Raw genomic sequence first — 22,026 nt, forward strand, 5'->3', positions numbered from 1 at the left:
TTTGCATCCTGAAAAAAATTTTTTTTTTTTTTTTGAACTGAAGAGCTGGTTACTCAGTGAGTAACTTGGAGTAACCACGATGACACCACTGGTGTTGAGGTTAGAGTTCCCGGTGGAACTGAAGATCGTTGGCTTTGCTGACGACATTACGCTGGAAGTCTACAGTGAATCGATCGAAGAAGTGGAGTCGATTACTGCTCACTCGATCGCGGTCGTGGAGGAGTGGATGAGATCCAGGAATGTGGAGTTGGCTCACCACAAAACTGAGGTGGTGGTTGTGGCGTCGGCCTGCTGGTGTCAGTCTGCCGAGCCCGCTGTTGGAAAGCGGTCCTCGGCAAGGTTGGGATAGGTGGGGTGGGGGGGGGGGGGGGGGTTGGCATGTCTGCAAGTCCAGTGCAGTAGGAAGCAGGCGCGGTGTCGACCCTGGCTGTCTTCTGAGAACAAAGAAAGTGGTAAGGACTACTCGGGAAATTGACTAAGCGCCGGCATGTTACCTTAATGGACTCCTCAAAGCGAGTCATCGATGTTCGTTGCTGCAGGCTACGCAGCTAAGCTTGAGGGTGCGATGTGAACTACAGTCGAGTCTCTTACTAAACGAATTCCTATTAAACGGACTCCTATTAAACGAACTCCTACTAAACAGGGGTGAGCGTTATAGGAGACTAAGAGCTTATGGGATTTCGGCTTTTTGGGGGTGTGGCCTATTATCTCGGGTGTGTTAAGAGTTAGCGCAATACTTTCTTCGGCAAAGTTTTAGGGCTTGATAAGATCTACCGTTTAGAACTTTGATTCATATGATTAGTTGGCAACTTGGCCGCTAGAGGGACCATCAACAGTTTGATGCTAAATTGCTCTACAGGAACTATATCAGGTTGTCAAGCAAACGTTACGATATGCGACAGCTCAAGACCCTGATAATTTGGAAGGATAGTGTCTTCGGGAAAGTTGTTGGGTACGCCAACAACTTACTGATGATGAGTTGCAAAGTTCGAAATTCCTCCACTGGGTGGCGCTAGTGAGCAAGTAAATTTTCAAAACCTCATATCTCAGAATCCCGATAACTTAAAAAGTTGGTATCTCTGGAAAAGTTGATCAGAATGACATAAACTTACATAAAAATTAACACTTGTTTCGCAATTCTGCCACTAGGCGGCGCTAGTGAATATGCAAATTTTAGAAATCTCATAGCTCAGAACCACCTGATATGGCTCCTATATGGTTCCTGTAGTGCAATTTAGCATCAAACTGTTGATGGTCCCTCTAGCGGCCAAGTTGCCAACTAATCATATGAACCAAAGTTCTAAATGGTAGATCTTATCAAGCCCTAAAACTTTGCCGAAGAAAGTATGGCGCTAACTCTTAACACACCCGAGATAATAGGCCACACCCCCAAAAAGCCGAAATCCCATAAGCTCTTAGTCTCCTATTAAGCGGATTCCTATTGCGCCCCCCGACCAGTGATCTTATAAGAGTCTCGACTGTAACTCTTCTCTGAAGCAATTTGGACTGGAAAAGTTATAAAAGCTACACATCAATACTCTCGTGTTCATCATTCTACCATGGACAGGGTAAAGTGACAGCAGCGCAAAGGCAACCAGTACGATATAGTAGAATTAGAATAGAATACATTTGGGCGCTGTACAAAGTGTAACTGCAGCTGCCAATTGGAATCGCTCATGCAATACCCTAGTGGACAGAAGAGATGTAAAGTTATGATAAATGGTTAAAGAATAAAAAAAATCAACGCATTTTTACAACATTTCATTTTATTATATGCAGGTGGCTTCGTAGTCGTGCGGCTAGTGTCACCAAGCATTTAGTCGCATCGTGCTGAGGAGCGTGGGTTCGATTCCCACCGCAGCTGTCAGGAAAAGTTTTCGGCTGTACCATTGGGCGTTGCATGCTAGTCTGTTGTCTAGTGTCGTGCTTCCTTCAAAGAGCAAATAGCTCACTGGAAGCATTAAACGTGTACGTGTCTTTAGGTCAATGTTATTCCAGACTACAGTACATTCCTATTAACCTGGCCGACCTCATGCCGATTTGTACAGCTTCAAGGTGTTATGGTACATAATTGAAGACTTTCGTTTCTCAAAGCCGAAGAAACCGTGTGAGTTATAAGATGTTCCCCCACAGTACACACCACAAGATTGTACAATTTTGCAGTGGATGCAGATGCAGTTGGTCAGAATAAATCACCATCATCATGATAATGAAATTTCAACCGGACCTCATGGGGCTATTAGTCACCTCAGACGGTCCAAATCGGTTAATCAGAGGACAACGCAAGGGACGACCGTGTTTTTCGAATCTCTTGAAAAATGGAGATCCGTTGATTCAAGGCATTTCTCACTCAAGTGCAGTGGACAAGTACGCGTCATCTTTTGCTGGCGCAATTAGGTCGCCCACGTATTTAAACCCCACACGAAATTCAAGTGGCCAATTTACCGTGCCATGAGTAACTCAATCTCTCTCTCCCTCGCTGGCTCGCACTCCATCACGCACGTTCGTTGTTTGGGGCGTTAAGGATCCGAAATGGAGACTTTCGAGTGTGTCATTGTCGCTGGTTGGCGTTACCTAGGCGCAGGCGGTGGTTACCTCAGTAGCTAATTGAGTGAGGAGACACCCATTTCGCATGCTGATGCTATAAGGAGGTCATTCTCAGTGATCGTTCACGATGCGATTGGCCCCCTCAGAGCAGAGTGGTGGAGAGGTCCGAAATTGCTAATGACCAAATTTAATAATTTAGCAGACCTCGTTCAGAATCGTCTACCGAAAACAAATCGAACCTCGTGTCTTCGCCTGGTGGGTTGGTTAGAGCCTGAAGCATCTCCTTCATCCATCTCGAGAGTCAATCACGATGGGCAAATTATCGTCTCACAGCGTCGTGGACGTTGATTGGTTCTGTGCTGCTACGAGTTGCTGTCGATGCGGAGGTGATTTACGGTGTGTGGGAAAGCAGTTTCGCTGCTAGGACTCCTCGTGGTGGATCGTTCGGCTAATTGGTCAACCACCGCAGATCGATAATTGTCGATCAAATGAGGTCGTTGTACTAATGGTCGCACAATTGAGGAAAAATGCGATGCCTGATTGGGTTGTTTAGTTGGCAATTCCGCCACTTGGGACTAATTTGCAGCCTCGATGTGATGAGAAAAGTGGGAAAGTTCTGCAGAACGCAAGGGCGTTGTCGATCGTGTATCCGAATGACCTTAGCATGCGCGGCTCATCACTAATGACCGGCGAGATTAACCACAAAGAATTATCTACTTAAACGATGTCGAAATAAGGTGCCGAACTACTTCAAGTTGTATGTCTGCGTCAGATTTGATTATGATATACTTTCATCTAGAAGATGTTTCTGTTATTTGACTTGTTTAAAACTTCTGACTGCCGCTCCAAAATGCGTAAAACTGTAGCAGTTTTCTTCCTAATTAAATGGTATGATCCGTTAAGCACACCTAAATGCACAGTCATGCATTTCCATATCAACCCTAGCAGCGCCAACTGCGCGACTCCGCGAACCGGAAATACCGCAAACGCATAGAAAAACCGCGGCATTAGAGCTCCCTACCGACATCTACCCTACCCAACCCGTATACAACCAGAACCGTTTCGCGCCTTCTTGGCGGTGCAATATCGGACGGAAAGTCGCGAACGAGATCCAATGAAGACGATGATGACTGCTCGCTGCTAGATTACAAGCAAGAAAGTGTAAATCATTAGGTAAACATCCGACATGGGAAATGTGCGAGGGGAGGCTTGGCTACTGCCGCCGCCACACGCAACAAACGAACGATTCACAGAGAGGGGGAAAGTGTACGACGCCGCGCCGGACGGATCGGTGGAAAACCGACACAGAAAAATCAGTTATCAATGAGACGGGAAAAAGAGATCGAGAGTTTGTTTGCGATTGTTGCTGCCGGTAAGGTGTGCAGTTGCGGTGAACAACGGGATAGGAACCTCCTTTCGTTGGCCATAACCATAAGCGCTTTATCGATGCGTATACACTGGACCTCTTTTTGTGCCATTGGCTAGGGATTATTTCATTTATTTAGTATTATATCAAATTCAAGATAGAACTGAACATCAACTTTGCAGAGTTATTGTTCGGCATACTTGCAATATGCCCTGCCCATCGTATCCTTCCGGCTTTGGTCACCTTTTGGATGCTGGGTTCGCCATGGAGTGCAGCGAGCTCGTGGTTCATCCTTTTCCGCCACACACCATTGTCCTGCACACCGCCGAAGATCATCCTTAACACGCGTCGCTCGAAAACTCCGAGTACTTGCAGGCCCTCCTCGAGTATGGTCCATATCTCGCATCCGTAGAGGACCACCGGTCTTATCAGCGTCTTGTACATGATGCACTTGCTGCATGGGTGAATCTTTTTAGACCGCAACTTCATCTGGAGCCCGTCCCAAGGAACAATTCAAAATCATTGATAGGCATACATGTCGAACTATTGTTGGTTTATAACATCCGCAGCTGAACAAAACCAAATGCTGAATAATAAGCTGAAATGATGCTATTTACAATGTAAATAAGCCAAAATGCAACATTTGGCACGTATGTGAACAGCAATTTAATTATAAGCTTAACAAACGTCAGCAATTTTTGTTTGTTCGATTTGCCCTTACTAGCTTTAATAAAAGCTGAAGAAGAACTTTTTTCTACGCATTAAAAAGTTTATGTTCAACAATTTCCGATAGCTGATTATTTTGGTCTACATAAGTTGAACAAATGCTTGCGATGTGAATACTTCAGCTATTGTGGGAACGTTCAATAATGGCTTAACAGTAAGCTATTTTAACGGGTTTATGATTTATTTGTTAGATTATCACTTTTCGAATGAACAACAGGTCAAAGTGATTATAATAGAGCAGTACTGGAACGTTCCTCATTATCAAATATGTATTGACGTTTGTTGCACACTAATGCAACATATTCGAAACATTTGCTAATTTTCGTAACAAAAGTTGCAATCAAGGGGAATGACATTTCCTTTGCTAGCCAGAAAAATCCGCATTTATCCGTTGCTAACCGTCGTTAACCGCGTATTACTGCTGCTCGGTTAGTAGCGGTTAGCGACGGTTAGTAATGGATAAATGTGGATTTCCGGGTTAGAAAAGGAAGTGTCAATCCCCCTGGTTGCTTATTCACAACTTTTTTTTAATAAATATTTACAACGTTCCATAAATCTGAATATTGATCTTTCACAGCATTGCGAAATGTTACACTCTCAGCGAGCAACTTACCAATTCCAGGATGGCGTAGTCGGCAAGGCATGCAACGGGTGATTGGGAGATCACGAGTTCAAATCCCAAGTTGAGAAATTTTTAGAAGAGCTTGTGTGTTATAAATGCGTTGAGATGCGACAATTATAAACATGATTGCACCTCGCACTTCAATTTGTTTTTGTTTTTGCAGCAGGTTATTATAGCTGAATACAAGTTTAATATGAGGCTGATATAACACAGATTACTTCCGACTGTAAAGCCTGTATCGCGCTTGCAGAAAAGATTGCTGAATAACTTCTCCACTTTTGTTGGAATAACGCCTGATTACAAGCTGTGATGAAATAATGTTAAACTGTAATTCAATCAAATGTAGAATAAAAATGTCATTGCAATGTTGGTTAAATGAGTGAATGTTCCTTGGGGTAGCCTTCGTATTTCTCAGCTAGTATTGTTGTCAGCCGTCAGTATGGATCCCAGGTAGACGAATTCCTCCATCACCTCGAAGGTATCCCCGTCTATCGTCACATTACTACCTTGACGGACCCGGTCGTATTCGGTTCCGCCTGCCAGCATGTACTTTGTTTTGGACGCGTTCATCAACAGTCTCACTTTGGCTGCTTCGCGTTGCAGGCGGGTGTACAGTTCTTTTAGGAAAATCGTACCCAGGCTGTTTAGCCCGGCTGCTCCCATTATACTTTGCAGAACCAGGGCTTCAACGAAGAAATATAGTTCGCGAGTACAGTTCTTGCTCCTGGGCATTTGAGATGAGGCTAAGGTGGTTAAAATTTCCAAGAGTGCCCGAAACAAGGGGTTCTAAGTGACGTGAAGGGCGTTTCAGAGGGTTGTTTCAGGGGATTTCAGAAGTCTTTTAAGGGCGTTCCGTCAGGTTTCGTTGGCGTTTCAATGTGATTACGGGGGTTTCAGGGACGTCTTAATAGAATTAAGAGGATTTCCGGGACGATTCAAGGGCTCTGTTCTGATACGATTCAAGGGCCTTTAAGGATGATTTAGGGGGTCTTAGAAACTTTTAAGGGCCTTATAAGGATTTCAGGGGTGTTTCAAGGCATTTCAGAGAGTTTCAGGAACGTTATAAGAGCTTTCCTAGGCGTTTCAAGAGCTTTGGATAGGTTTTCTGGGGCGTTTCAAGAGGTTATCAGGTGCGTTTCAGGGGCTAGTAAATTTGATTATGATGATTTCATGGCATTTCAGGTCTGAGCTGAATCAGGGAGGTTTCAGGAACACCCTTAAATCAAAGGGGTTTCAAGGGCTTTATAATTTCATTATGGATGCTTAAGGGGTGTTGCAAGAGGTTTCTAAGATTCAAGGGTTTTTGTAATGAGGTCTCTGAAAATCCTCTGAAACTTCCTGAAATGCCTCCGAATACTCCTAAAACGGATTCCATGTAATGCACCTGAGACCCTCCGAGACCTTCGCATGCTATGCCTGCACTAGTAGATTATAAAAATTGAATGTACATCGAGTTTCTTTTCGCAGAATATCATAAATCATGCTATATTATCATGTGCGGAAACTTTTAAATAATTTCATCGGGGCAATTTTGATTTCATCACTTTTTAGCTATTTTTCATACAAATTTGCACGAAATTACAATTTCATTCCCATTCAAAATGTATGAAAAAATCCTCCATACATAACGCCTCGGCTGCCGTTCTACGCCCAATTGTCTAACATGGGACGATTATGTGTAGAATGGCAGTCTGGAACTCGCTGAAAACCCTCTGGAGCTTCCTGAAATGCCTTTGAAACCCCCCTAAAACCACGTCAGACCCCATGTAACGCTTCTGAAACCTTCCGAACCCAGCGAATATGCCAAAAATATTCAGAAACTTCATCAAATGCCTCCGAAATCCATCTAAAATCCCCTTGAACCCAGTGCACAATGGGTCCAGAGCCGTATTTACGAAGACAAAAATGTTTGTGCTTAAACCTAAAGTTTTTGATACATGGTGTCTTTGGGAAAGTTTCTTCAAATATTTCGACCTTTTTTTCCTCATCATTGTGAAATTAGGGTGGTCCATCTAGTTTAGCTGATCCAAACATCTGCTTTTTAATAGTTTTATATCCGTTATCAAAATGTTCCACAAATTTGCAAAATAACTTATTATCATTATTCTATCACTTATCCCTCGAGCAGTCGCGTCTTTGACTACCTGCAGCGACGCCCCACTCACGCTGTGTACCACATGCGAGCATTTTTAATGGTGCGTGTACTCAGTACACGACGCGACTGCTCTCGGGTTATGGTTCCTAAGTTATATTTTTTTAAAGAATCATATTAGGGTGATCCACGAAATTCAGTTTTTCTTGCAATAACTTTTAATTGATTCATTTCTCGTGAAAACTTTGTTCCGAGCACTTTTAGATCTATCAACGACGCATATTTTTTCAAAAAGATCAATGTTCTATCTCTAATAGTGAAAAAGATATTGACTTTTTTCTTCGAAAAATCGCTTCTTTTTAAAAAGTCATACCTCAAAAAGGAGCAAATGAATTTTCAATCGCTTGGTTGCATTAGAATTATCGTACTCTGTTCTATTTATGGTGTAAAGACTGCGGGTACTTTTTTGTTTGAAGCGTTTTATTTAATTTAAAAAATACGATTTTTTCATAGTAAACCAGTTGTAACTCTGAAATTTGATGAGATACAAACTTGGCTTGTTCGACAAAGTTGTGAGTTTTCGGATGCTTTAAAAGTGCTCAGAACAAAGTATTTCAAAAAAATCAACGCGTAAAAATTTATTAACCCTAAAAGGGATACCTGCACACTTAATCCCATACTCGATGTTCGGTACTTTTTTTAGCGGAAATATTCGTCAAAACTAAGAATTTGCTGAACACTCGGTATTTTTCTCGAGCCTCTACTGAAAACTGCAACAAACATTGCTGACGTCTGTTATTTTTTTAAATCATATGCTGTGTACGGTAAAATTTATTGCTGATGTTTCCAGCATTGCTTAGTTTTCCCCTGTAGTGAAAAAGTTCGGTAAAAATTTTTACTGATCAGTCAGCAATCTTGATTTTTTTACTGAACGGTCGTCATTTTATTACCGAACAACTGTATAAAAATGCTGAACAATCCGTTATTTTCTGATACCTCCCAGCAGAGCTGTCAAACGTTCGCCATCTTGTTCGTTTGTGTGCGCAAGTAAAAGTAGAAATCCAAAGTGTGTTCCAAGTTTTTGAAAGTTTTACGGCAGAGAGTTAATTTAAAGTGTGAAAATGGACGATATTTTCGAACGCATTCAACAGTGCGATGTAAGCGCAAAGGAAAAACTATGTAAGTACATCCATTTCATGTTTTTTTCTTCGTAGAAAAGCCAACAAGTTGACGATAGCATAAAATGCTTTTTCTGCCGGCGTTTGATTCCCGGTTATGTAAATGGCTTAGGGCATCACCTGTCTTGGCACATTCGCAATGGGGATTTCCAAAAAGATGCAATATTTTACGATTGCACCTTCCGGAAGTGTTATATGCGGTACGGGAATCTAACATCCTTAAGGCGGCACATTAAAGAGAAGCATCCACTGAGCTCGGAAGCTTCCTCTCAAGATTTTGAGGAATTTCCAGAAGCACCCGCGATGCCAGATGAAATTGATCACAACAGTGGGAGTAATGATCAATCGGATGTGAAAAATCTTACGCTCCACGAAATAAAGAAAGCAGCTTCGCTAAGTATTTGCCGCTTAGCTGGTGATGTTGGGCTACCGCAATCCAAAGTTTTGGAAGCAATCCAAATCTGCGAGAATGTTGTTTGGCAAGTTGCTGAATTTTTGGAGGAAAAGACTGTTCTGTTTCTTGGATCCAAAGGCATTGAGGTGAACGGTGATGATACACAGGATTTTCTTAATTCGTTCAGGGATTTGGATTTGTTCACGGATGTGAAAACTTGCCCTCTTCGGAAGTCATTCCTCAAGAGAATAGCAGTAGATATTCCGGATCCAGAGACTAAATGTGTTGGAAATCGAATAATAACGAGTCACGTACAAGATATTCCTAAAGAAATCAGGGTCAATGAAACGTTTTCGTACATATCTATAATCGATACACTCAAGCTTATTTTCCGATCCCCACGAAATCGAGAGTTACTAACTGAAACAGATCCACCGAACCTTTCAGGGGTTGAAGAGTACAGCTCTTTCAGAACAGGCACGCTGTTCAAAGACAATGAATATTTTAAGAAAAATCCAAATGTAATACGCCTGACCTTATATCAGGATGACGTAGAACTCGGCAACGCGTTTAGCTCTCGTGCTGGTAAAAACAAAGTGTCGAACATTTGCTTCAGGGTACAGAACTTTCCGGAAAAATGGAATAGCTCCCCCAAAACCATTTTTCCGGTGATATTTGCATTGTCCAGTCTTGCCAAAAAACATGGATACAACAAAATTTTAGAGCCCTTAGTTGCTGATCTCAAGAAACTTGAGCAAGGCGTTACCGTCTACTATGACGAAGAGGAATACCTAATCAAAGCAACGGTAACGGAATTTTGTGGAGATTCGTTAGCCATTCATGATGTGTTCGGTTTACTCGGACCGAGTGCAAAATACTTTTGCAGAGTTTGCACCATTTCACGCCAAGAGTTTCATGCGACCCCGACAAAAGAGTGTTCTTTGCGTGATGTTCCCTGGTACGAGTCAAACTTGGAAGCTGTTCAACAAGGTCAACAAAGCCCTACGGAATGTGGTCTCAAAGGTTGTGGGACTATTTTGAATAGTCTACATAATTTTCACATAACCCAAAACTGGTCGCTTGATGCAATGCATGACCTCGCAGAAGGCATCATACCGTTAACGCTACAACTAGTGTTAGGTCGTTATGTAAAGGAAAAGGATTACGGTTTTTCAAAAGCATTTATCAACCACCGAATCTCCACATTCAATTTTGGTTATGTGGACCGCAAAAATCGACCAATGGCCAACATAACAGATGAAATGCTATCTGCCCCAGGATTGCATAGAATGAGGCAGACAGCGACCCAAAACGTTCTTTTTCTCAGAGCATTCCCATTTTTGTTTGGGCACAAAGTTCCTGCGAATTGCAAATATATGACAATGATTGGACACCTCATTAATATCGCAAGGATCCTTCTATCGCCAGTTGTCTCAACCGATTTGTTGGCGTGGTTAGACGAACACATTCGATTGTACAACGGTTTGTTTTTTAAAAACTTCAAACGTCGCATCAACAAGTCGCATCATCTCGTACATTATCCAGAACTAATTCGACGAAACGGAAATGCCAAACAGTTCAACTGTTTGCCATTTGAACAGAAAAACAAACCGTTGAAACAACAAGCTGCAACATGCCGTAACTTCAAAAACATTTGTAAAAGTGTTGCCGAGCGACAATGCTTCCGTACCGTCATGGATTTACTTGAAAATCCCTTCTGCGATAAAATCATGTTCAAACCTGGACCAAGAGTACACAAGGACGACACGCTTAGCAAGCCCTATCTCGACGAGAGGTATCAGTTCGTTTTTTGTCCTAAAAGCTTTGTACTCAATGGCATCGAATTCAGAATAAACACCGTAGTTTCCATAAGACACCACGAGAACTTGTACTTTCCTACCTATGGAATCATCAGGGAAATCGATGAACTGGATGGTCGGATACACTTTCTGCTGCGAGTCTGTGAAACTGTGCGATATGATGAGTTTTTGCAAGCATACGAGGTGCAAGTCACAGGAGAAGATCGTTTTGTCACCTTTGAAACCGTTTTCCAACACACCACATTTGCCTTTTGGAAGAAGTACAACGACTCCACCAAATTTATCTCCAGGCGTTTTTATAATCAAGACAATTGACAAGTTATTTCAATCACCTAAAACTCTTCATTTTTGCTTAAAAGTATTTACAAGAAATAAGGTATGTACACTTGTAAAATATAGCATTTGAATCGCAAATATTCTACTACCGTCATCCGAAACACCATTGAACTTTTCCATTCACTAAAATTCAATTGGAACAATCAATTAGAGGTAAGGTAAATAGTTATAAATAAAACTCACATTCCCAACAAACTGCAGCAGTAACATCAAGCAGTCCCACTAGTCTCAACCAGAAACATTCGCAACATTTTCTTTAAAAAATATCCGGTTTAACTTTCATTTAAGAAGCTATATAACTTACAGTACAGAGAACACACAACAAACTACTAATATTTATACTCCAGCTGTTTTGATTGCACCCACGACATGTAGAAAGTAGTAAACAAAGGGATGAAAATGTTCCAATTGGAATCAGATTGTAAGGCCGATGTGCTAGAGTTTACACGAAAAACCAAAACTTCTTATGCTTTGGGTTTATTTTACCCAAAAGTAGGTATATCGATTATACATACTACCCAAAATTGAGGGCCCTTGCTCCCGCACCAATGTTGTAAAAAACAGATCGAACTGCAGCGACCCATCTGGGAGTAGTTTGGCCCAATAAGCCTATTTCGAATAAATCGAAAATGATTTTTCATAAGGGCCCAACTGACTTGATCGATTTCTCTTCATCGACTCTCTTTCGCTATTTAGTTATTGATCAAAACAAACAAAATCATTATTATTTTTGTTTCTATAGCAACATGTAGTCGTCTTCTTCGCATTTCAACCGAAACATCTTTGGAAAACTCAATACAGATTCTGTGATAACACAAAGAGAGGATCGATGAAGAGAACTTGAAAATGTCAGTTAGGCCCAAATGAAAAATGAGTGTCGAATTGTCGTTTTTGTTAAAATTCAGTTCGCACTTGCTCAACTTTCCTACCCTTTGAGTATATTTTAGCTGGAGTTACAGGCAACACAACCCCCTATAAAATCGACAATGGTTTTTCATTAGGGCCTAACTGATTTCTCTTCATCGACTCTGTTTCGCTAATAAATTCGACACTGATTCTTCATTAGGGTCTAACTGTCATTTTCGATATCTGTTCATCGATCCTCTCTTTGTGTTATTACGATGTTTGTGCTATTAAGTTTTCCCAACATTTTTTGGTTGAAATGCGAAGACAACGACTACATCTTGCTCAAAACAAACTGTTTCTATAGCAAGATATAGCCGTCCTCTACAGATTTTGACCAGAAAGAAAAACTTTGGGAAACTCAATACACGTTCTATTATTACACAAAGATCGATGACGACAAATCGATAATATCAGTTAGGCCCTAATGAAAAATCACTGTCACATTTAATGATTTCTGACGAAAAACAAGCCGGCTACGCCGCTACGTCTAAGAATGAATGTATTGCCCCATTAAGTATAAAATGAAATAAACGTATCATTGATGGATGGATGAACGACTGCCCCCAGAAAAAATGTCTGGCTACACCACTGCTTAGCTGCAACCAAGTTCAAGCTAAAGTGTTGCGTTAGTTTGAGTCAATGAAGACTGCTATTGATACCTATTGCTTCCACAAGCCACAACGCTGTCAAATTTTCATTCATAAAATGAGTGCTCCATAACGTCTAGTAAAATCACTATCTACCTACACTGAAATAACAAGAAGTGGTGTGTCGATTGTCTATGACATTGATTAAATAACATTCCAATTGGAAGAATCTCTGTTTGCGGTCGTCTTTGCGCTTTCTACCTACCTCCCCCACACGCGAATTAGTTTATTTACATCAGTGCTGCTTCAAAATTCATGTCCTCAGTGTCCATCAAGGTTGGTTTTGATTTCGTGTTTGTTATGTTTTCTAATTAATTTCTGAGCAATATAAATTGTGTAAGACATCACAGTTAGTAGACAAAGCTTAATTGAATATTCATTGTTAGTCCGTTTAATAACCAGCATATCTGTGTTTTAATTTACAGTGGAGGAAGGTGTTGACGACTTACAAACCTTTATGGAACTGGATAACAACGATTTCGATCGCCTTAAGCTGCGTACTAAAGTCATCAAATTGATCCAGCGTTTGCAGAAAGAACTCTACAACGATCCGATTGAAGAAAGACTGGAAGATACTACCGAAGATCAGGTTGAGGACGTTGGAACTGATGAAGCTGAAAACTCCTTGAATGGTAGCAGCAACTATCAAGGCATTACTCTGGACTCGGTAAGTCAAGCAATTCCCAAACGCTGCACATTTCTTATACTAGCTGGCAGAAGGTATTCATTAATAAGGGAGTATCCATCAATGACGTAGCATTTTTAGCTGACTTTTGACACCTTGTTCCAGATTTTCTTATACCTGACTCATCACACTTCCAGTCTCATCTCCCCTTAAAATGCTACGTCATTTATGAATGGTCCCAAAGTCAGTATTTTTTATTCTGTAAATATGAATTTCGTTAATGCCGTTAATATTTATATTTTAGGTGATTGACATTAACGTTATATTCAGACGTGCAGAGAATGGCAAAACGATCATTGAACAGCTGAAGGAAGGACACAAGCCAGATGATGTTTGCATGACGGAGATAAAACGAATTCTTTGTGATTATCTGAAGGCAGTGTATGGTTTGTAAGTATTATAGAAGATTTCACTCCGAGTCGTTTTATCGCACTAGTTGTGGCATTTCTTGAAATTGATCAGACAAAATTATGTTAGGCGCTGTCCATAAACTACGTAGGCTTTTTTCGGCCATCTCTGACCCCTCCCCCTCCGCTCTCGTAGACTTTTGTTCATACAAAATATTCTAAATTTGTATGGAGCGTAGACTTTAGCCAGCGCCCCCCCCCCCGTCCTTCCGTTAGAGTCTACGTAGTTTATGGACAGGCCCTTAGATAAAGCATATTTTGAATAGCTTCTAATTGCAAAAGCACCATACTTGCGAAGTATGTTCTAACTAACAGAAAAACGTCTGATCAGTTTCTTGGCCCCAGCTTACGGTAATCGAAATATGTATTGAGTTCCATTCGTTAAATACAACGCCGGAAATAGTGCGTTCTGTAGTACATCAGATGAGCTATGTTGCGACGCTTATATCATAACTTATACCACATAACGGTTCTTATTAACAGACGCCCGTCCGCCTACCATAAGAATATTCTGGCTCAAAGTTTGGTGAAGTCATACCCGGCAATGTCATCATCTACTCCAGATGTACCGCAATCACTATGGTTTCATCCAAACGGCCGGGGTAAGCATCGTCATTGTGGCCGCTTACACTACCATATGGAGTATTTGGCAAGGTCGTCCGGCGAGCGCGTCATAAATCGAACTAAACTGCAACCCGAAGAGACAAGCAGCGGAAAGGACGTTGACATCGACCCTGACAGTTCGGAATCAAACATCGATTTGGAGACAGTGGTAAGTGAATATTTCAGGCCAAACATTTCAATAGGTCCTATCTGCATTTGAGAGGCTCTCTTTGTTCACTTTCTCTTTCAATAATTGCAATATAATGGTACACTTTTCAACTATTTTTGCAGTACAAATCAAAAGACGATTGTTTTGACCATCGTTAAATGCAAGGAGACAATCATAATACAAATAAACAGCTGAGATATTAACGAAAGAGAGGGAAACCAAAGAGAGCCTTTCTTCTGCAGATAGGACCTTTAGACATGTTTGGCCTGATTTGATTAATAAAGCCCCACACCAAGCACGAAAATTTTTGCCATAGTAGGCCGACATTAATTCGGTGTTGATGCATATTGCTGGAGTTAGTTTTGAATAGGTCGTAAGTACCTTTGATTGACAGTACATAATCTTACGTCCTATTTAAATCGGAGTAATTTGTTTGTGTATTGCTCGTGCTCTGTGTGAACTTAGTGTGGCATTTACAGAATATGTGGGTATAACAGCGAAACACTGAATTAATGTACACTTTTTTCATTTACATTTCAGAATCAGGAATTGAAATTTCTGTGTCCAGGACCAAATACCAAACTACGTGCTGACGAACTATGGCGTATAACGTTCAATGAACGGAAAGACATGAGAGAAAAAGGATCATTCTATTCGTATCTCCAGACGTATCCTGTGGCTACAGCGTTCAATGGAGCTATGGTAAGCAATATTATTTTAAAAGGATAATCTAATTTGTTCATTAAAAACGTCGGCTCTTCTGCCGCCATAACAGCATAACAGTCCCATCTTTGCTGGGTTTCGTATTCATATGGGACAGTTATGCGAGTGGGGGCAGTCTTCTAGTTCAAAAAAAAAATCTAACTTTTTCGATGTTTTTTAATACAATCTACATATATGTAGTTTGTAAACTCCACAAAATTTATGTATTGGTCTCTTCATTATCTTTACGTAAAAGGACGTAATTTATGTACAGTTTTTGTGATTAATTTACCCAGGCAAAATCTGTTGTATGATCTGAAATGTACATACATATATCCCTTATTATCTTTTATTACAGATTTCGTTGGATTTTCGCATGATGTTTCCTAAGGCCCCAAATTTCCAAGAAAAATTTGAAGGTCTTCAGTCAAAAATCTTGACGCGCTATGCAGAACTGTTTAAACACGTGAAAAACGGTAAGTATATTTCAGCCTGTATCAAGTAGAGTGATGTAATTTTAACGTGAAACTCATCTTTTTTAGATTTCATTCGAACTCTCATGATTATTCGACAAAAGTGTCCAAGCCGAGGAGCGAAACGAACTCGAGATGCAGATCCAGCGAAAGATAACATTTTGAAGGGAATTATTGAATGGATTAAGGTACCTGCGGTTGTCAGCGCTATGACCAATGAGTAAAAAATCACACATTTTTTATTTTTCTCTTATTGCAGCCTGAAGACCCATACCCGATTTCAAATGAGGTGCCCATACTTTATGTGAAAGGAGATTTCATGGAGAATGGAGCAAGTGCAGCTGTAGCTTGGAAGGGCAGCATCATTTTGATGGAAAGCGACATAAATCACTGCTTCCAAGTGCTGTGCGAGGCCCTGCTTGTGTTCAACAGTGCGTGCCAGCCCACTGATAAACAATTCTACACATTCATTTGGAATGTTTTCTGTGGGGTTGGCCTGTTGACCACTACTGGAGAGCGGCTGTTGAACAGCCTTTGATTGGTTATTCATTCGTTTGCGTTAGTTTCATTTACCATAAACGAAAAAACTCGTTTTTTTATTTACACATGAAATGAAGAATCATTGGAATTCGAAGAGCAAATAAAATCGATCATTTTGTGTCGCCTTTTTAACTCAACAGTGTATTATAAATCGTTACATGGATTTTCGTTAACATATTCCGAAAAGTGTAAGCAATAGCGAATTTGTCCATTTTTTCGTTGTTCAAGGTAATCTGCGTAATAAAAAATCATAAATAATAATCGTGTTTTAATAATACCGGTAATAGCCAAAATCCAAGTTTTCAACTATGAAAATGTAAATTTACTAACATTCAAATATTTTACTGTGAAGCAAATAGATTTCAAATCTTTTTGTATCAATCGTTAATACAATAAACTATTTTGCGACTTCCGTAGACCAACTTTGCATAAGATTTATGGAAGTTTTTCCATACAAATCCCCGGAAGTTTTTCCATACAAATTCCGTACAAATCCCCGCATTTCCGGGTTCAGGACACGAATTCACGCTCAAAATAATCAACAACTTCACAAACTCATGAAAATCAGGAAAAATAGTGTATTTCAATGCATTTTGAATAAAAAGTATTTCATAAATCAAAAACATGCCCTGGTTGCTGGAGCTCGTCAAAAAATACTGAGCTGCTCAGTTATTTCTAGAGTGAAACCAGACGCACTGTAACCGAACCTCGTTAAAAAAAGTACTGAGCTGCTCAGCAATCGACCATGAAAATGCGAACGGTTTTACCGAATATTTTTCAAAAAAATGCTGAGCTGTCGTCATATTATAGCAATCGCTTCGGTTGTTTTTGACAGTTCGTTGAAGTTCCGTGACTGCTGAGTGCTCAGTAATTGTTTTAATTACCGAAATGATCACCGAGCGCTCAGCTGTTATAATCTCGTCAAAAATTTTGCTGAGTCCGGTAAAATAAAGTAAGTGTGTGGGGTCCATTGGACCCCAGGCGCCTTTCAGAGCTCGTCTTTGATGGGACGCACTCAGCGAGGTGACGAAACTGAGGCCATGAAGGTATCCTTTTTAGGGTTAAATAAAAACCGATTTTCATATGGGAAACGAAACATTTCAAGCAAATTCAACTCGTCCACCATAATTTCACAATGGTGAGAAGAAAGGTCAGAAAATAAGTAGAAACTATCCCAAAGACACCATGTTTATAAAACTTGAGGTTTATGCACAAACATTTTTGTCTTCGTAAATACGGCTCTGGACCCATTGTGATATGTGATCGAGAGTGGAGAGGCAGAGGGAACGGCGTTGAACCCGTTCGCGCGAGGAGGACCGGCGAGATCGCCACTACGAGGAGCTGGTGTATCCACCAGCGAACAGACGGCAGGAGGTTCACCGGGAGGAGCATGGTGCGGCGTAGCACCGGCCGAGGAAGCGCAATTGACTGGCACGGACCTCACGCGGGCGCTGAACTGCAACAGGAGCGGTCTACCCAAGATGATGGCATTTGCCAAACAGCTGGACGAGCTGATCGGTTACACGAGCAGGTGGACTACCATCAGCAAGGACCTGAAACAGGACCTGTTGAAGCTCCGCAAATCGCTGGCTCTGGCCAAGAAGGAGTATGATCTCCTGGTCGAAGAGCGGAGTGCGGCTGATGCGAGCAAGGAGGAGCGGTCTACCCAAGCGGACAGCTTATTCTTTGCTGGCAACGCGACGATGCAGCACGAAACTATGCAGCTCGCCGAAGTCATAGCGGGGAGGTCAAACCGCCCTACGGTTCGAGCTGCATGGTCGAAACCTGCCAACGACACGCGGCCCAAGAAGCGTCCGGCAGAGGCGGGCGAAAAGCCCACGAAGAAGAAAGGGACGGCCAGCGCGAGTAACCAGGCTGCCAAGTCGGTAGAGAAACGCGCAAGAGACAGCGAAACCAAGCCCCAAGAGGCCAACCCTAAGGAGCTGTCCATAAGCTACGTAGACTCATTTTTGGCCATCTCTGACCCCCAGGCCCTAAGAGAAGCGGTGGCCAACGGGACCAAGGGAAGGAGAACCCTTGGATTACGGATGGAAAGAAAAAGTTGAGAATAGTGAAATCAGCCTGTATGCGTGAACGGAGTGACGCGGTGGTGTTCAAAACTGAGGTGCCGAGGTGCTGAGGGCTATGCAAGACGAAAATCGTCTCTCACCGCTGGGCGCAGATGTAAAAAGCATTCGGCGCAACCTGGATTGGAGAGATGATGCTAGTGCTGAAGAAGCAGGCGGCCAAGAAAGGCACATCCTACAAGGTACTAGCTAAGGAGGTACTGGGCGAAAAAGTGCAGATGAGAGCCCTTACGGCGGAGGCGACTCTCCAGTGTAAAATACTGAACGAGATCACCGATGCAGAGGAGCTCGCAGCCGCACTTAAGCAGCAGTGTGAGGTAGATGCACTAAGTGCATCGAGTCGCCTATGAAAGGGTCCAGATCGCCAAGACCAAGCTCCACCCGCAGGAAAGGTGAACAAAGCGAGTGCGCTCAGCAAGGCCAAAGTAGGCTGGTCGTGGTCAGTGTGCCCGCTCAGCATGGACGCACCGCCAGAGGCGTGTTTCAAGTGCTTCGAGCAAAGACAGAAGTCGTGAGCGTGTAAAGGCCCCAACAGGAGCAAACTTTGCAGGAAGTGTGGAGTGAAAAGCTACATCGCCAGGGAGTGCAACTCGGCATCAAAATGTCTGATTTGCACGGTGAACAAGGGACACATGACGAGCAGGCCTAAATGTCTAAGCACGCGAGGAAGTCGAACCAACCGACGATAATGCAGGTTACAAAGCTAAACCTGAACCACTGTGAAGTCGAATCCGTACAGCATCCCTCCCGATAACGGAAACTGGGTAGCGGATAAGCAGTTGTTATGCCCCTCCCAGGTGGCCGATAGACCAGTTCTCGTCTATGCTGGATTCGCTAACAAGCGCACTAGTGGGATTGAATCCCGTGGTCATCGGTGGAGACTTCAACGCCTGGGCGATTGAGTGGCGTAGCCGCTTGACTAACGCGAGAGGCTGGGGTCTACTCGAAGATGTGGCTAGATTGAACGTGGATGTCGCAAACGTAGGCGACAAAAAAACCTACAGTTGGAACGGTGCAGAGTCCATCATTGATGTGACCTTCCGGGTCTAAACCCTAGCTTGGACTAGGGTCGGACATGAACAGTGACTATCTGGCGATTCTATACAGGGTGGGACACGGAGGAAGACAGTCACAGCCAAAGGTCAGCGACTGCCATCGGGGATGGCTGACCACGCACTTCGATAAGCCGGAATTTGTGGAGCGATTGCTTATGGGGGGTAACACCGACGATCTATCCAGCGATAATCTAGCCGGAACCCTAAGTCGTGCATGTGACGCTGCAATACCAAAGCGATCCCTAGTCAGAAATGGATGCAAACCGGTATACTGGTGGTGTCCAGAAATCGCAGAGCTCTGTGCATCCTGCCTAAGAGCTAGAAGGAGGATGCAAAGAGCTCGCACCGATGAGGGTAGAATGGAAAGAAGTGAGGCCTACCGGGTGGCTAAACTGGTACTAAAACAAAGAGGTTAAGACGCGTAAGCAGGCGTGCTTAGAAAATCTGCCAGGTAGCCAACACGGCCCCTTGCCTTAGGTGACACCTACTGAGTGGTAGTCATGGCCAAAACGAAGGGCGCGTCAGCACTCCCAGAACACTCCCCGAGATACTGCAGGAGATCGTGGAAACGTTGTTCTCGCGCCACGATACAAGGCCATGGGCTCCCGCTTCCTATGACTAAAACGAAGTCCCCCCGCTAACGACGAGCTCATCGCAACAGCGAAGTCACTTAACATGGCTCTAGGTCCGGACGGTATCCCGACAGTAGCGATCAAGACGGTCATCGAGGCTAGCCCTGAAATGTTCAGAATGGCTATGCAGATGTGCCTAGATAGAGACGATTTTCGGGAGAGGTGGAAAAGCAAAGATTGGTCCTATCTGTCTTCTGGACACCGCCAGGAAACTGTCGGAACGGATCATTCTGTCGAGGCTGGTGGTCTATGCCGAGAAACCCGATGACTTTGGCCTCTCAGATAACCAGTTCGGTTTCTGGATGGGTCGATCAACAGTGGATACTATTAGAGCTTAACCAAAACGGCCGAGATAGCACTCCAAAAGAAGCGAACGGGAATCCTCTATGGCGCGGTCGTCACGCTGGACGTAAAGAATGCGTTCAACAGCGTCAGCTGGGCCACCATCGAGTGCACCATACACCACCTAGGAGTCTCGGTTAGCCTATGCCGGATACCCGAGAGCACTTCCAGAATAGGGTGCTAATCTATGACACCGAGGAAGGTGAAAGGATCCACATCTACAACATCTCCGCGGGGGTACCTCAGGGGTCTATCCTGGGCCCGGTAATATGGAACGCGGCGTATATGATGGCGTATTGAGGCTCACACTTCCGTGCGTAAAGCTGGTTGGCTTTGTCGATAATATACAGCTAGTCAATAGAGGCAGTGAAGCTGACAGCATCGCACGTAGTATGCTTAGTGGAAGACTGGATAAGGTCGAGACAGCTGGTACTCCTGCACCACAAAATGGAGGTGGTGTGGTGAACAAACGCAAGTCTGAACAGCAGGCAGTGGTCACCACGGGCGAGGAGCGACCAACAGCAAGTTGTGTTGGCCATCCCACCTCTTCCAGGGGCTTGAGTCCAAGGTCCAGGTTGTCTATAATACTAGCCAGGACCCAATTTTCCAAAGGAGAGAAGACAACTTAAGGCGGTAGCTGGGCGAACGCTTACCAATAGAGAGTGCTCGTTAAGATCCCCTTCTTCTCGAAGTCATCCCTAACGGGCGTGCGACGATGGCAGGTAAGGAAGAAAGAGAATGAGTTTTCAGTGGTTCCATCCCCACATAACCCGAGGACCCACCTTACAAACCCTCTACGGGGAAGCCTATTAGCTGGTTTCCTGGATCGTTTTCCAGTTATTCGTTCCGATTCGCTCAGAGGATTCCGTGTACGAAGCAAAACCTTAGTTTTCCAAAAAAAAGATCCAGAAGGCTCAAAATCTATTGGGAGCATCATAGAAGCGTGAAAGGTTTTTGGCCATCAGTGGCCCACAATGCGTTGCGGCTTCTAGGCTGGGTGGAATATAAAAGAGAAACCACCCAACCGGCGACGAACCGCCAAACCACGGAACAGCGGCAGCCACTGTGGCGGCACCACCCAGCAACCAACCAACGACGCCAACGGGAAAAGGTGTTGTGTTTGGATTGGGTACGTGTGAGTATTAAAGCGCGGCATGCGATGATGATCGAGGCAAGCCCAAGCTGGTGATCGTATTGCATCAATTATCTATATGCTCCGAGAGTGATTTATTAAACTACAAATCTACTTTGCTCGGATGCCAGAGGCACGCGAGCCTCGACCACAAGATGAACACATTCACTTTGTTAATAGGAACTGTATACATACATATCGGATTTCCTTCCTAATTGATGGCGGGGCTTTTGGAAATCCAATATCGTTGCGGCTGCGAGTTTTCTCAGATTGGTGATTAATCAATTGAGACGTTGAAATGTGAGATCAGTGCGTGGATAAGAAAAACCTCAAACGAACTGTGTGGGGAAAACTAATCTTCCAGCAGCATCTTTTCACCCGGACCGCTCGGTGGTGGTGGCGTTGAACTTCCAATCATTAAAATCGAATGCAATTCGGTTCATTACAGTGTACGGTCCGAGGTCCGAGTGTCATTCACCTGATTCGATTACCTGGCAGCCTCTAATCGCGACGCCACTCTTTTTCCCATCAAATAAACGAAATCGAAAAAGGGAAGAAGCAGAAT

General features: G+C 43.1%; 2 protein-coding genes across 2 annotated transcripts in view; one reads left to right on the forward strand and one right to left on the reverse strand.

Moving 5' to 3' along the window:
• LOC115257630 (rho GTPase-activating protein conundrum) overlaps window positions 1-22,026 on the reverse strand; it is a gene marked incomplete in the record, with an annotated part of 391,231 nt that overhangs the window by 256,211 nt on the left and 112,994 nt on the right.
• LOC115263165 (uncharacterized) lies at window positions 12,769-16,341 on the forward strand. Its single transcript, XM_029866091.2, has 7 exons — window positions 12,769-13,301; window positions 13,564-13,709; window positions 14,210-14,498; window positions 15,039-15,200; window positions 15,559-15,676; window positions 15,743-15,861; window positions 15,933-16,341. Exons 1-7 carry the CDS (start codon window positions 13,092-13,094, stop codon window positions 16,209-16,211), a joined length of 1,323 nt encoding a protein of 440 aa, XP_029721951.2. The 5' UTR covers window positions 12,769-13,091; the 3' UTR covers window positions 16,212-16,341.

Source organism: Aedes albopictus, chromosome 2 (genome assembly GCF_035046485.1).
Source record: "Aedes albopictus strain Foshan chromosome 2, AalbF5, whole genome shotgun sequence".
Classification (NCBI taxonomy): Eukaryota; Metazoa; Arthropoda; class Insecta; order Diptera; family Culicidae; genus Aedes; species Aedes albopictus.